This window comes from Choloepus didactylus, chromosome 5 (genome assembly GCF_015220235.1).
Source record: "Choloepus didactylus isolate mChoDid1 chromosome 5, mChoDid1.pri, whole genome shotgun sequence".
Classification (NCBI taxonomy): Eukaryota; Metazoa; Chordata; class Mammalia; order Pilosa; family Megalonychidae; genus Choloepus; species Choloepus didactylus.
Window position 1 is genome coordinate 71,996,140 of NC_051311.1, and position 14,931 is coordinate 72,011,070.

The 14,931-nt window shown below is 37.9% G+C and overlaps 1 protein-coding gene across 5 annotated transcripts in view; it reads right to left on the bottom strand.

Annotated features, from left to right (window-relative positions):
- CPED1 (cadherin like and PC-esterase domain containing 1) overlaps positions 1 to 14,931 on the bottom strand; it is a 299,781-nt gene that overhangs the window by 38,149 nt on the left and 246,701 nt on the right. For all 5 annotated transcript variants that reach the window (XM_037836286.1, XM_037836287.1, XM_037836288.1 and 2 more), the window contains exons 17-18: positions 12,399 to 12,516; positions 4,757 to 4,893 (exon numbers count right to left, since the gene is read on the bottom strand). In XM_037836286.1, the coding sequence (XP_037692214.1) occupies positions 4,757 to 4,893; positions 12,399 to 12,516 (255 nt within the window). The remainder of the gene's footprint in view (positions 1 to 4,756; positions 4,894 to 12,398; positions 12,517 to 14,931) is intronic.

Consider the following 14,931-nt stretch of genomic DNA (forward strand, 5'->3'; position numbering starts at 1 on the left):
TAGAGAAATGTGTGACAGTATAATTGAAAACATAGTGTTTTCCCCCAGTTGCAACTTGCTTTGATTGAATGCAATTGCATATATCTGATTACAAAATTCTATAACTAAAATAACTCATGTTTAGATCAATTTAGAGTTTAAAAGGGGCCCCAGGTTTACCTGTCTTCCATATACAAACAAGTTCTCTGTACACATGGAGCATACAAATGCCCTGAGGAGATTGTTCTAGTTTGTCCTTCAGAGCTCAGTCTCCTGTTCATGTTGCTGAAATGAAGGCAAATGACTGAGGTGCAGAAATTACACCCTGGCTCACACGCTGTCAAGCGCAGTGATGTTCCTAGTAAAAGTTACAGGAAACTTGAACTCCTTTTAACCTCTTTTCAAATCCTAACTGAGTTGCATCTTGTTCCTTCCCCATAGGTGGGCCTGTATTTCCAAGTATAGTCACTGATGTGAAACAGCAGTAAAAAAGATGTGAAAGGGCAGAATAACAACATAAGGAATTTCAAATGGGAGAAAGGACTACTTAGAGATTCTAAGGCAAGGGAAATGCCGTTTGAAGGCTGAACTTCTCAGTAATTCTCACTGGTGCAGCCAAATTCTGTGGCCTTTTTATTTGATTCTCTGGAGAAAGATAATACAGTTTAACACCCTCCCAGAAGCTGAAGCTTGTTTTGATTAGGATCTGAAAGTAAAGTTCTGTCTTTAGTTATGTCTGTAGCATAATATATTTGCTTGCACTACTTATTCAAGACAGCACTGGAATTTGGTATTCAAAATCTGAGTTTTCCAAATTAACGAAATGTCTTTGGTTTGGTAAGGCTGCCGAACCATGAGAAATTGCATGTTTAGGTACACCTCCACTTTTACACAATCCAAGGTGCACAGACTGAAGCTCCTGAAAAATGAGAAATGCAGTTAATCTCCAGTGTACTCCTCGCAAGCTTGTTTCCTGCCCTCTATCAGCATTGCATCCTCTGTTCCCTCCAGCGAGAGGGGAATGAAAAACACTAGTTCTGAGTGATAGGGCTTGCACAGGAGATTCTTTTGGGGAAAATGAAGATCTCTGTTTTCCCTAGCTTGATTAAATTATTGCAAAGTAATGCAATTCAGGGATTGCTGTAACTACAAACACCACTCTACCCCAACACTTTCTCTGCTGGGAACTTTTCCAGACCCTTCCAGTCTGGGTTTGGTGCTTCCTTCTGTGCTCCTCCCTGCTGTTGTAATTATCTCGCTCTATTGCAATGATCACTTCTCTCATTTGTCCTCTTCCATAGAAATGCAGCACCTTGAAGGATCGTGTTTGATGCTCCTCAAACAGTCATCACTCAACAAATGTTACATGAATGAATGAATCAACAAGGCAGCACAAAAAGTTGTAGAAAGGATTCCGGACGTCACTTTGTTAACTGATCAGCTGGAGTCTACTCTGTGGTAACATGTTAGGGAATGACTGACATTGCAAGATTTCTGGTATAGGGCAGCAGAATCAATCTGATGGGTTTGATTAAAAAAATAATCACTTCATTTGGTGGAATCAGACTAAGGCACAGGTTCTCCACTGCCAGTCTGAGGCTTTTGCTACTCCCTGACTTGCTGTCCTTATGCGTATATAACATGAATCTTTGTAAAATGTTCCTCAAATAGCATGTTAATTTTCTTGAACATTTTACATGGTAGGAAGAGAGCCAAGAAAAACTCAGTATATCATGTGTTTTAAACAAAACAATATGTTTATGTTACTTGTTTTTCTATTTTATTTAATATTTATTTGTCTTTGGGATAGAGTAGAGTTGTAGGACATTCTGGGTAAGACAGAACTTACTTCTCTGTAATAAAACATAAGACTTCTCAGATGACTTTGTAGACTTATTTTTTTTCTCATGGAAAGTGCGAGATACACTGGGAAAATTTTGCTAACATACTTCAATTCATAAATGGAGATTTCTTCAAATAAGAGCTATTTCACTGTTGTGATCGAGGATGCAGATATCTGTGTGTGTGGCATATGAGTGTGTGGACTTGACTGTACATTACCAAGTCTTGTAATTCTGAACATAAAATGTCTTTCTCAGTCTCTTCTTCCCTTGCATTTCCACTGCCTTTGCTCTAGTTCTGATTATACGCTTTTTAAATATAGATTTTTAGATCGGAAAAACAATGCTTACCCATGGTTAAAATGAAAATAATACAGAAAAATACAGATTTTAATAGATTTTTTCATGCTTCACCAACCATGTTTCACCATCCAGGCCAGTTCATGGGCCTTTGATCTGTGCAGTCACAAAGTTCCTTGCACTTAAAGGGCCCCATGCTTGGTTTATTGCTGTACTGTTGCCATCATGAAATTCTTAATAATTTTTAAACATGAGGTCCTGAATTTTCATTTTGTACTGATGCTTGCAAAATATGTAACTGGTCCTGTCACTATCCCCTGTCACTATCCCCTATCTGTTTTCAACCCCCTTCCAATTCCCCTCCACTTATTTAATCAGTTAACTATTTGTTATTTCTGGAAATTTCCTGTGTATGTGAGTATGTTTGTATGCATGCATTTGTTTTTACATTGATGGGATTATTCTATACATATTCTATCCTTTTCTTTGCTCTCTCAGTGTTTCATGCTGGAATTTTCCGATTAAATGGTCTCCTCCTCCTTACCACAGGTTTCCTCTTCCCCTTAGGCAGTCTCCATATTACTCTGGAATGATCCTTTTAATTCTGGTTGTGCTAAAAATGGACAATGTTTCCCCATTGATTATGGAATAAATTAGCATTCTGTTTAACAATTCAGATGCTGTGGAACTACTATAGGTCTGCTGGCAAATTTGAGTTTCTGAGCATGCAGATTTGAAGGATGCCTCGGGACTGGGGGACTCACTAAGATAAGCCCTCTCTGCTCAGCTCCTAGCAGGCTAATCTCTGCATGCTTTATCTACCCTGAACATAGGCCTTTATTTTGAGACTAGTAAGATCAGATTTCATTTGCTAACACATAGGAAAAAGTGATCTTCCCCTTTTTTTTCTAAACCATTATTCTGTAGACTTGCTAATAATTAGCCTTGAAATTAGCAAAGATAGGATAGAAGGCCCTTGGCTTTAAACAAAGTTGGCTAATCTATAGGATGGAGTTAGATCATACAAGCTTATTATTTTACAGATGAAGAAAATAAGCCTGAGAAACAATGCGAGTCATGTCCAAAGCCTTGGAATTTAGTGGTGAACTTAAATTAACATCTACAGCCTTTCAGATTATAGACTATGACATCTTCCTGTGACATTTTCCTTAGCACTCTAAATTCTGAAGTCAGAATGCAATTCTGAAAGAGTTTAGGAAGGGCTGGCTGTTAGGGTAGCAGCTATTTTTATTGCTCCCATTCTGTGTTTCTAGGCTATGGAAGATGGATTGTCCAAGTTAGTGGTTAAAAATGACTGACAATGACAATGGCATGTGTGATCGTGGGTGAATTACTCAATTTCTCCGAGGTTTAATTTTCTTAAGTACAAAATGGATTATCTACCTCACAGAGTTGTGATTCAAGAATAAACAGATTTTAATTTATTTTTTTACTCAACAAATATATATTGATCATTATGTATCAAAATCTGTGCTACGCAGAGAGATTATAGCAATGAACAGACACATTCTCTCCCTCATGAAGCTTAGCATCTGGTGGGATTTACAGGTAAGAAAGTTAGCAGCGTGGTTGCTTAAATGGAATCAATGCTGTTAACAATACTGACTGCAAAGTAAGTTTCTAAGTGTTTGGTTTCTTCCCTTTCCTTTTTACAAAGAACTAATATTGCTGCTTTAGCTTTAGAGAGACAACCATCTCCTCAGTCCTGACAATTGAGTGTCCATCCTCCTGCCCTGCCCCTTGCCCCTGTCATTCTTCTTAAACTTGTTGAAAGTAGGATAAATGACATATGCTCCGTCCAGAGCTCTTTTCTTTATGCATTAATAGATTTTTCAAAATCAATTTTTGAAATCAGTCTAGCCCGTGCATGAGAGCTTATAAGCAGTTTATAAGGAAATGTCCATCTAATAAAAAGCACTCTAAAAATCTGGATAAGGGTTACTTACTTCATGTCAACTGAGCCTCTCAGTCTAAGTGCCCATTTCATACATCTGGGAGCGCTGCTGGATTTTACCTAGCCAGAGCATGCCTAGCAAGAAGACACTGCATATCTAAGAAATCAGCTTAGGTGCCTCACTAAAGGAAAAGTCAGTCTAGTGAGGTCCTGCAAGACCTGCCCAGAAACGTGAAAGAACATCAGGAAGTTTAGTGTGTAAAAACAATGCCATGCACTTGGCAAGCTCTAGAAGAAGTGAGTCTTGCATGTGGGAACATTTGGTTTCTTGTGCTGGGCTACAGATGTCTGCTTTAGCAGCAGTGCCTGCTGGAGCATCAGTTGACAAGCCCAGCTGCTCTGAACTGCCAACTGTCAGTTGACGTGGCAAGCTCCCACAAATTTGTGTTGAGAAAACAGAAAGGAATTGGGCCAGCACAAACCATGACTTTAATATCCTCCATCTGTCAAGGAACCTTACTTTGGAAATAATTGACTATTTTGAGCAAGCATTGTTAAGGCTCTTCTGTGATAACATCTACATGGGATTCAGGAAGCCGAATTGCATTCAGTTTCCTCTGCAGAGCGAGAGAGCAGGAATTGGCCAAGAAGATAAAACTATAAGGCTTTTGGTGCTGCAGGTAGCATAAATCAGACTTCCCCCACTGGATCCAGAACCTACCTTCCTTCCTCCCAGGCACTGCTGGAGTTGAGGCTTGGTCAGGACACCATATTGGCAGTTGTGGGGCTGCCACGTTATTTCTCTCCAGTCACAGGTTCTGTTGTCTGAACAACTAAGACAAGGCACAATCCACTGCCCTGGAATAGATGGCAAAAGTTCCTTTAGGTTCAGCTTCTCCTGGTGAAATAATAGTTTGCAAAACACTTTAGAATTCAGCTATTGCACACCATTAGCAAAATTACAGGGAGGAGACTCTCGATCATTTAAATCCAGTAGAGCAATGCATGGCCTCCTGCCAACCTAATAGACTAGCAACATCTAGCTATGTTCTGAAATGACACAGTTTGCACTGAAATCAAGTATGAGTTCTGTTCTTTGAAGCCATATACTTACAAGAACCAAGTGAACAGGTACTACTCAATTATTTTCAAACACTATATTAGATACATCAACAGAACCATAAGTAGATTGGGAACCATGAATATAAGCAGTTGATCCCAAATGTTTATTAGCTTAGGTTACCAAAAGAAGAATAGATGTGTCTCCTGCTCTCAAGTGATTTAAGATCTAAGAAAATGACAAGAACATTCTGATAATTTATTATTTTGAAAACTAGCTTTTGTTCCTTTATTTTGATGGCTAGGCTTTTGGTTTGGCACTCCTCACCCCTTTCTAGCTATGTTTCCTTAATTTCTTCATCTGTTAGTTGAAGTGTTGACTGTTCTCCTGAAGTGATTTGTACAGGGATTTATGGAATAATGTATTTAAAGGACCTAGCATGATCGCAATATCACATTCATCTCTGTTACTACTAGAGTGCAGGCACGAAGTAGTCACACACATTCACACACATTGCTGAATGTTTATAAGGTAAATGTTCTCAATATACTAAGATATTTCCTATTTTATTGGTGAAAATGATGTTTAATCAAAATACTTGAGCTTTTGGTATTAGTGTATATATTAATAATTTATTAGAAAAATAATTTTTTATTTTTTGTTTTTTCTTTGTTCACTTTTTCATAAATGGAGTGTGAACATATCATACTATGTCAATAAATGTGAAATGGTTATTTGTCTCTGTGGAGAACACACTGATGTCTATGACAATCACCTGCTCTACCCAACCAGCCTTGTTTATGTTATCAATGTATGTTTTCCCTTTAAAACAACAAGATGCCAAATATCCCAACCTACTTTTTTGAGTTAGAAGGGGAAAATGTTAAAACTCTATCTATTCTAGCTTTGATTGTGGTACTGCAAAGAAAAGTATCTAGTATAACGTTAATTTTAATAGGAAAAATTTCTACTTTCAAGAGTATTTTATATTTCATGATCTTGTCAATATCAGAATTGTGTGTTTAAGTGTCTGTATGTGTGAAAACAATAATAGCTGAAAGGAGATAAAGTTTATGGCTTTTACTGATTGACTACACAAAGAGGAAAAAGTGTGGGGGCATTAATAGAGAGAAACAGGAAGAGAGAAAAGAAAATAGAAGGGAAGAGAGATAAGAAATCAATATATTCCAGGGAAGGGCAGAATATCTATAGCAGGGTCATTTTAGGGGGTACTGCAACAACAAGAGTGGAAAGTTGAAATGCAAGAGAGTCCAAAAGCAATATTTGTAACTTTTACCATAAAGTTTTCTCTTTGTTTTGATTTTTAAACTTAATGAGAATTCAGATAACTTCCTTATTCAATGTCTCCCCATTAAGTTCTGTTTACACAATTTCAAGACTGGTGAATGATTCAAGAGTTCTCCACATATACATCTAGGAGGATTTAAATTTAATACATTATTTAGTTATCTATCCTTTGAAGTGCTAGTGCTATTGGTACTAAAATACCATAATACTTTTTAAAAAGTTAACATTTACATAGTACTCCCAGGTGCCACGGATGTTCTTAACACCTTAATACATTAACTGGGTAAATCATCATAAAACCCTATTATCATCCACATTGTACTGATGCATTAATCAAGGCCCAGAAAGGTTAAATAACTTGTCCAAAACCCTCCACCTAGAAGGTAATAGAACCAGGATCTGAGCCTGGGCATTCTGCTCCAAGTTCATGCTCTCAGCTATGATGCTAATCTCAAAAAATTTAAAATCATGTTAGGAGGCCAAAATTTATATAGGTACAAAAATTTAGCATAGTAATAGACAGTGCATAATTGTGTAAAAATATCTGTGTAGCAGTGGAAAGACCCAGGCTTTCGGGTCATGTACATCTATGTGTTCTGCCTCAAACCAGCTCTGTGTTTATCAATGCTGGCTGCACATTAGAATCACCTAGTGAGTTTTAAACCTTCCCCGTACCTTGGTTGTACTCTAGAATGTTTAAATTATAGAGTCACTGGCTATGGGGCTCAGTCATCAGTATTTTTTTTAATGCTATTCAGGTGATTCCAATATGCATCCAAGGTAGAGAACTACTATCTAAGTTGAACAGATCACTTAATCTTTTCGTGATAAAATTTACTTTTCTATAAGGAAAATATGTACAGTATCTGCTATAGCACCTGATGCCATGGTACTTCAGAATAGAGAGAGCTGCGGAGGTCAGAGTTTTCCAGAAGGTTCCATGGGGCAGATAAAATATGAGCAGTTCTTTAGGTATAGATAAGATTTGGAGAGGTGGAAGGGGTGGTGCTTTAAGGACAGTGTCAAGCTGGTCTGACAGGAGAGAGACTGAAGAACTGACAGGCTTCCATAATAGGTTGCATATACTGGAGAGAAAAAGAGGGTCTGGTAGGTCAAAATGTTTCCGAAGTTTCCAGATGCAGAGAATGGTGGTGCTTTAAAAGATGGACAGTTTTGGAGATGCTGGTTTTTGAATGACAAAATGAAGACTATCCTCAAAAGTACTTGTTTCTCCATCCAATTCTCTTTCATGATTTGTCTTTAACACCCAGGATATATCTTGTTTCCTAACTCTAGCTTTGCCTTGGCATATATGGTTTGTTTTATGGGTTGACTTGTGTCCCCCATAAAGATATGTTCAAGTACTAACACCTGGTCCCTGAGAATGTGACCTTTTTTGGAAATAGGGTCTCTGAAGCTATTATTAATTTAAATTGAGGTTATACTGAATTAGGATGAGCCCTATTTCAGTATGACTGGTGTCCTTATAAGAAGAGGTGACAGACACACAGATACAGAGGAAAGACAACCATGTGAAGACACATACATGGCAGAGAAAAAGATGGAAATAACACTGCCACAAACCAAGGAATGCCAAGGACTGCTAGTAACCACCAGAAGCTAGAAAGAGGCAGGGAAGGATTCTTTCCTAGGGCCTTCAGAGAAAGCAGGGTTCTGCTGACACTTTGATTTTGGATTTTTAGCCTTCAGAACTGTAGAGAGAATAAATTTCTAATATTTAAATCTACCCAATTTATGGCTCTTTGTTACAGTCATCCTAGGAAATAATGACAGTTTATAATCAATGGCAATCTTTTTCCCATCTTTGCTTGGCTCTTTTAACACTATTTAATTTGGACAGAGTTGAAAGTTGAACCTCTGTTGATGACTTTCTTAAGAAAAACCTCCTAACAGTGGAGTTTCATTAAGTTTCATGTACAGTGGCCATATAAAATCCCAAGGGAAGGTGATGGGAGGGGACTTAGAGTCACTTCTGTCTACCCTCTTATAATACAGTTGAGGCAAGCTTGAGTCCAGAGAGTTTAGTGACAGAAGCAGGTCATTCTGTTAATGACAGGGCTGGAAGGAGGTTGCTGAGAGACCGAGGCCTCGGAGTTTCCAATTTGCAGATGCTTTCACTAAGATAGGCTGAGTCAGCACAAAATCTCAGTTTAAACATGGTCCAACAGTCTCTTTGGTAGCATCAATAGGAAAACCCATAAATTATTTGTTACAATGAATTTATCTTTATTTTTAAAAAGCTGAGTTTATTCAATGGGTTCATGTGTTGACAGAGACCATATTTAAACAAAAGATTGTTAATTTTCTTTCTAATAAAATGGCAGTATCTTGGGGCATGAATGTGTTCCTACTAATGAGGTGATATTTATTAATATTTTGAAGGGCCAAGTTTTCATCAGGTTTCTGAGTATCTAAGAACACATGCATCCCCATCACCATACAGAGACACACACACAAAAACTTGCTGACAGCTAATTTTGCACAAACTGAGGCCCTCCTTGGCCACTTGCTTTTCAGGCTGAAGAAACAAGTGGCCAATTGCCTGCACAACAGTTCAAATTTGTTTATGGGCACAATATTGCATGCACATAAAAAAGAGGCCTGATTGGGTCTTTGAAAGGTTGGCCCCAATAGTTCATACTGCTATAAACTTAAGCAGTCAGAACTCTGCATTTTTGCATTTGTTAACAATGCTTTTTACTTATTGGGTGTTACTAATATTGCTTGAAATAGGCATCTATATAACACCTGCAGGACTAGATTGTAAACGATACCGTCTCTTAACAAAAAATGTCAAAAAAGAGGGACATAAATTCTGTGTTATATATTTAAACATTTAATGAATCAAAGCTGTGATTTCCAAAATAAAGTATGACATGTTTTGAGGAATAACATTCTGAGGAATGAAACTGTCTTTTGGGAGAAGTTATTGATTTATAATTATAGTTCTATATTTAATGCAAGTTCAATTTCAGCCATTTATGTTAATCAAATTGGGTGACACAATGTAGAAAGAAAGTTCAACTCTGTGACTCAGGGCCACAGTGAGACATAAAATCATGGAAGTGATATCACTGTAAAATAAAACAATGTTTATTTAAGAAGAAAAATGCAGTATGCACCTATATTTTCAATATTAGAAGCATTAAAATGTAAGTTGACATATTCCTGGCTAAAAATAAGATTTGATAAAATCTTTTCATTGTTTGCATATCATAAAATGCAATCTGAGCTGTTTTGCTTAAACTTAATTCTGATTCAGTGATCACTGAATAATTCTTCTTTCTTTATCCAAATTAGAAGAATTACTTTTTCTTTCTTAAGCAACAGATTTAATTCTTAGGTGTGTCTTACAGTTAAATTATTTCCTAAATGCTAGGAAAAAAAAAAAAAAAACTAAGAGTAAAAATACAGTCATTTAAAAGTATATTAGCTGGTGTTATTGAAAATGACAGTTTGGCTATTATTACATTGGCAGGATGAAAAAATGGATCCAGTTCTGTCAAATAACTTCATAATAGGCTACTGAAACAAGACTTTTAAACTAGCCTCTGTGTTTGGCTATATAAGCCAAATCTAGAGCTCCTAAATAAATTTCCTTCCAATGTTGTCTGCCATGACATCTTTCAGTAGAAGGGAGTTCTGCCACCAAGGGAAACATTTCCAGCAGCAAAAAAACACTCTTGCAAACTGCTGTCCCTGACTTCACTCACTTTCTTTCATCTTTAAGGCCGTGGGACCTCAGGACCACAAGGGTGGAGCAATTGTCCCTGGTTGATTTGCCCTGGCTGCTCACAGAATCCTGTGGAAGGGAGGAAGGGAGGAGGATCTGAATATGGGTTTTAGCTCAGCAACCATTTTTTTGAGCATATATTACTCATTCTTATATTAAATGAATAAGGGGCAATTCCTGCTCTGGAGAAACGTAAAATCTGGGGCAGTCATCAGTAAAAATCTATTGTTCATGCACTCTCAATATATCAATACATACACACTGTAATACATGTACATGTATTCCTATGTGTTATGTTCATTGTAAGACATAAAAATAACAATGATAAAAATAAATATATATATATGTTTTAATATATACTGACTTCACCCCTATGGATTTTCCTATGCCATTACCCTTTGCCCTTTCCCAGGGTACATCATTCCACTTTGGAGGCCACAGATCAGGAAAAAAGAGAGAAATATGTAAATAAATGTTTTAAGTGTAACGCGGCGTGTGTTATTGTAAAGATGTGCCTAGGATGCTCCATGAGCACAGAAAGAAAGCTAAACTGGGGGTGGGGAAATGGAACATGGGTTCCCATGAAGGAAGATCCAGCATTAGGAGAAATTAAGCAAAGGCGGGAAGATTTTTAGGCATAGAAAACGTCATGGACAAGAGCCTGGGGCTTGAACCAGCACTATTGGCATAAAGTGAGGCAGAGAGGCTGGGAGCAGGAGGGACAGGTGAGCGGGGGCTAAATTATGGGGGCCTTGAATTGTCAGGTTTATAAGCTTGGAACTGATTTGGGAGCCAATGAAGCTCCTCAAAAGGGGTCTAACTATTCAAGTACCAGAGTCTGTGACCCATGATAGCCTCTCCAGGAAGAATCAGGCACAAAAATAGCTTCATAACAGGGTCTGTCATAAGTTACTGCAAATGTAATGGACAGAAGCTTCCACTCTTCAAGGAATTCCAGTAATGTCCATTGAACTTTGTGTTGAAGAACATTTGACTTAGGAGGAGTAGAATTAAGTTGCTTTATGATTATCATAAATTTTTATCTGATGAAAAGATTTAACTGGACACTTCAGTGTCTCCTTTGTACATAAGAGTGTGCATCTCATTTAGCAGCAAATCACAAATCATCTCATCTGACACACCGTAATGGGTAAATCCCTCCTTATACACAGACTGTAATTTATTATTTAGAACACATGTTCAAGAATGGGGATATGCCCACGTTTGTTAATGGTGCATGCCAAATTGCAATTTGTCCTGCCCATTTGTGAAACTCATTTCCCATGTAAGCTGTGGTGTGAAGTTCATGTTGAGGGTAGAAAAGCTCCTGAGTGCTTTCTCAGACTTTTTGGATGAAGGGAGACCTGGGGTCAGGAGGGCAGAGTGGTAACCAGGAAGCTCACAGGAGCTTCTCACTGTTTCTTTCAACCCCTTGCAGACAGTTTTACTCCCAGCTTCGGCTTGACCCCATGAGTTTTCACAGCAAAAAGATTGCTGGGAAAGGAGAGAAACAGGAGATGAGGAGCGTGGTACCAGAAGTGTATGTCATTCCAGGTCTGCTCAAGGCTTAGACAGGATATAACGTGATAGTTTGAATTTGACATCACAATTTCCCTGCCTCTATTAATTCTCAGTGTGTAGGGTCCATTCGTGTTCATTCCCAAAGGTTTCTTAAAATGAGATAAAATTATTTAAAACTTAACTTGAATCCTTTGCAGTTCTTTGGATGGGGCTACAGGTATTAGGTACCTATTAAGTATAAACTATGGTGCTCTATGAATTGATCTATTGTGAACACAACAGACATCGTCCCTGCCCTCATGAAGCTGACAGTCTGGAAAGAATGACATCTGACAACTAATTCCATATTTATTTATTTAATTATGGTAACTGCTTTGGAAGAAAAGTAAGACTGCTATGAAAATATATAATAAGGAAAGTAATTGGAGTACCAAGGAAGGCTCTCTAGAAGAAATGACTTTTGAGCTGAGATCTGTAGGATGGATACAGATTAACTGGATAAAGACGGGGAGGGTAGAGAGACTAGCATCTAAATAATCATAGTATCTTAACTATTAAAACAATGCACTTATGTTAATTATATATATTGTGATTCCTACATATGATGAAAAAATAGTGTATTACCTTGATTTTTTCATACAAAGATAGTTTAAAGAAATATATACTTATGCATATTAAAAGCTTTTTTTTTAGAGAAGTAAAAGCCCATGTGATAGTAACCTTTTGTGTCCCCTGATGGACACATCCTTAGTTCAGGCTGTGAAATGGCTTCAATGTAGTCAGAGGAAATAGGTTGTAATCCACAGGTTTCTTCTGGGTGAATCAGCAAACCACAATCCTACATTAAAATGATAAAAATTAGAAGTTAGAGTAACTAACCTGACCAACAGTAATAAAATCTAAAAAAATATGAAAAACAAGATTTTCTCCTCAAATAACCTTTATGGATAAAGGGAGCAATTTTTATTTACCCTTTGTGGGGTGTTGGCTTATCAGTAGTTGTTAAAAGAATAAAAAGAAGTCTGGATAATGGGAGTTACCTCTAGAACATGTTTCTGGATTGATAGTGCTGGGAAAGTCACAGATACACATGCTCAGTGCCATCTCCCACCCTCCCCAACCCCTTTTCTACTGTGTGCAGATGTTTCAGTCTGTTTCCATTTTGCAGCCCTGAGGAGGTGTTAGGTCTAATGAAAAGACCTGATCAGACCATAAAACGGGAAACCAGAATAGGTAGCCCCAGCTAACAGGGCAAGAACTCTCAATGATGGTGGAGGAGGGCTCCCCCTGGTTTCTATAAATACCCCACCCTCAGGCAGCACAGATTTGTCTCTCCTCTTCCACTGGAAGTGGGGCATATGCAACTGCCATCAAGATGGAAATTATGAAAAGGAACCAAATAGAGCTGAAGATCACAGTAACAGATATCTAAAATTCCCTAGAGGGATTCAACCACAGATTGGAGCTGGCAGAAGAAAGAATCAGAGAACTTGAAGGTAAGATAATTGAAATCATCCAGTCTAAGTAGCAGAAAGAAGAAAGAGTGAAGAAAAGTGAACAGAGCCTTAGGAACCTGTGGGTCACCATCAAGTGTACCAATATGTGCATTGTAGGGTCTAAGAAGGAAGAGAAAGAGAGAAAGGGACAGGGAGAATATTCAAAGAAATAATGACTGAAAACTTCCCAAATTTAATGAAAAACATGCATATACACATCTAAGATGCTCCATGAACTCCAATCAGGATAAACTGAAATAGACACACATTGCAGCATATAATCAAAATATCTAATGTCAGAATTTCAGAGAGAGTTCTTAAATCTGAAGACAGAAGCAATACACCATATACAAGGAACCCTCAATAAGATTATATTCTGATTTTTCATCAGGAACTATGGAGGCAAGATACCTCAAACTTATCAGAGTCTTTCTTCTCTTCATTTCCTTTCGCATCCAGTCAGGCACCAATCTTTGTATAGAAAGTCTGGTCTTGATTTCAGTTGCTCCTGTTTTGGTCTAGGTCTTTGTCTTTGCCATTGTAATGGCCTTGGCTACCAGTGTTATTCTCACCCATACACCAGTTTTCCACACTGTTGATAAAGGGCATCTTTCTGAAATCCAAATCTTATCAATTCCCTTTCCTGCTCAAAATAATTCAATAGTCTGCATGACTTCAGATTAAAATTTGGCCTTGACTTTCCTCTTTAGCTCCCCTCTTTCCAGACCCCCTAAACTTCAACCCACACTCTGCTTGTCTTGAATAACTTCTGGCTTCTCCACTGCTACTTTCTCTGATATCTCTTTACACACACTGCTATCTGCTCTACTCATCTTTTAAAATTCCGCTTCAGTAGCCCTCCTCCTCTGGGAAGCTTTCTCTGACCCATGAGATGTTGGATGCATACAGTATTGCTCTCTTGCCATAGCCCTTACTGACGCTGTTTGCCAACTCTTCCCTTGCTATGAGAATAGGGACCTATCTTTTAAGTCTATAGTCTCAGTCTTTACAATATAGAGCTAGGAACAGAAGAGACATCAATAAATGTTGTTAATCAATGAATGATGCTCCAACTTGAAGTGGTACATTATGGGGCTTGTTATAACCCTGTGAATTCTTTCCATGGCTTTTCAGAAGAACAAAGTCTTATTGTCACCTCTCATTCTTGAGGATAAAAGTCACAAAAGAAGTTTAACTGAAAGCATTTCACTCTTAAGTCTGTTTTTTTTTTTTTTTCTGGTAGGCACTCACATTTCTTTTTTGTTTTTTGGACATCTAGAAAAAGATGCCCACAAATTTCTATAATGAAGCAAAAATTAAATTGCATTGAAAGATGCACTTAGCATGAGATGCACTAACATTGTGTTTTCCTTCTATCATGAGAAAATGTTTCTTTGGTTCCTGACATAAAGAGCATTTCAGATTTTCTCATAAATTAATCATGATCAGTGTACTGGTTTGTATACATTATGTCCCCCAGAAAAAGCCATGTTCTTTGATGTAATCTTGTGGGACAGGCATATTAGTAGGGATTAAGTTGGAATGTTTGGATTAGGTAGTTTCCATGGAGATGCGACCCATCCAGCTGTGGGTGATAATTCTGATTGGATAGTTTCCATGGAGGTGTTGTCCCACCCATTCAGCATGGGCCTTGATTAGTTTACTAGAGCACTACATAAGCTCAGACAGAAGGAGCGAGCTTGCTACAGCCAAGAGGGACACTTTGAAGAATGCACAGAAGCTGAGAGAGTAGCTGA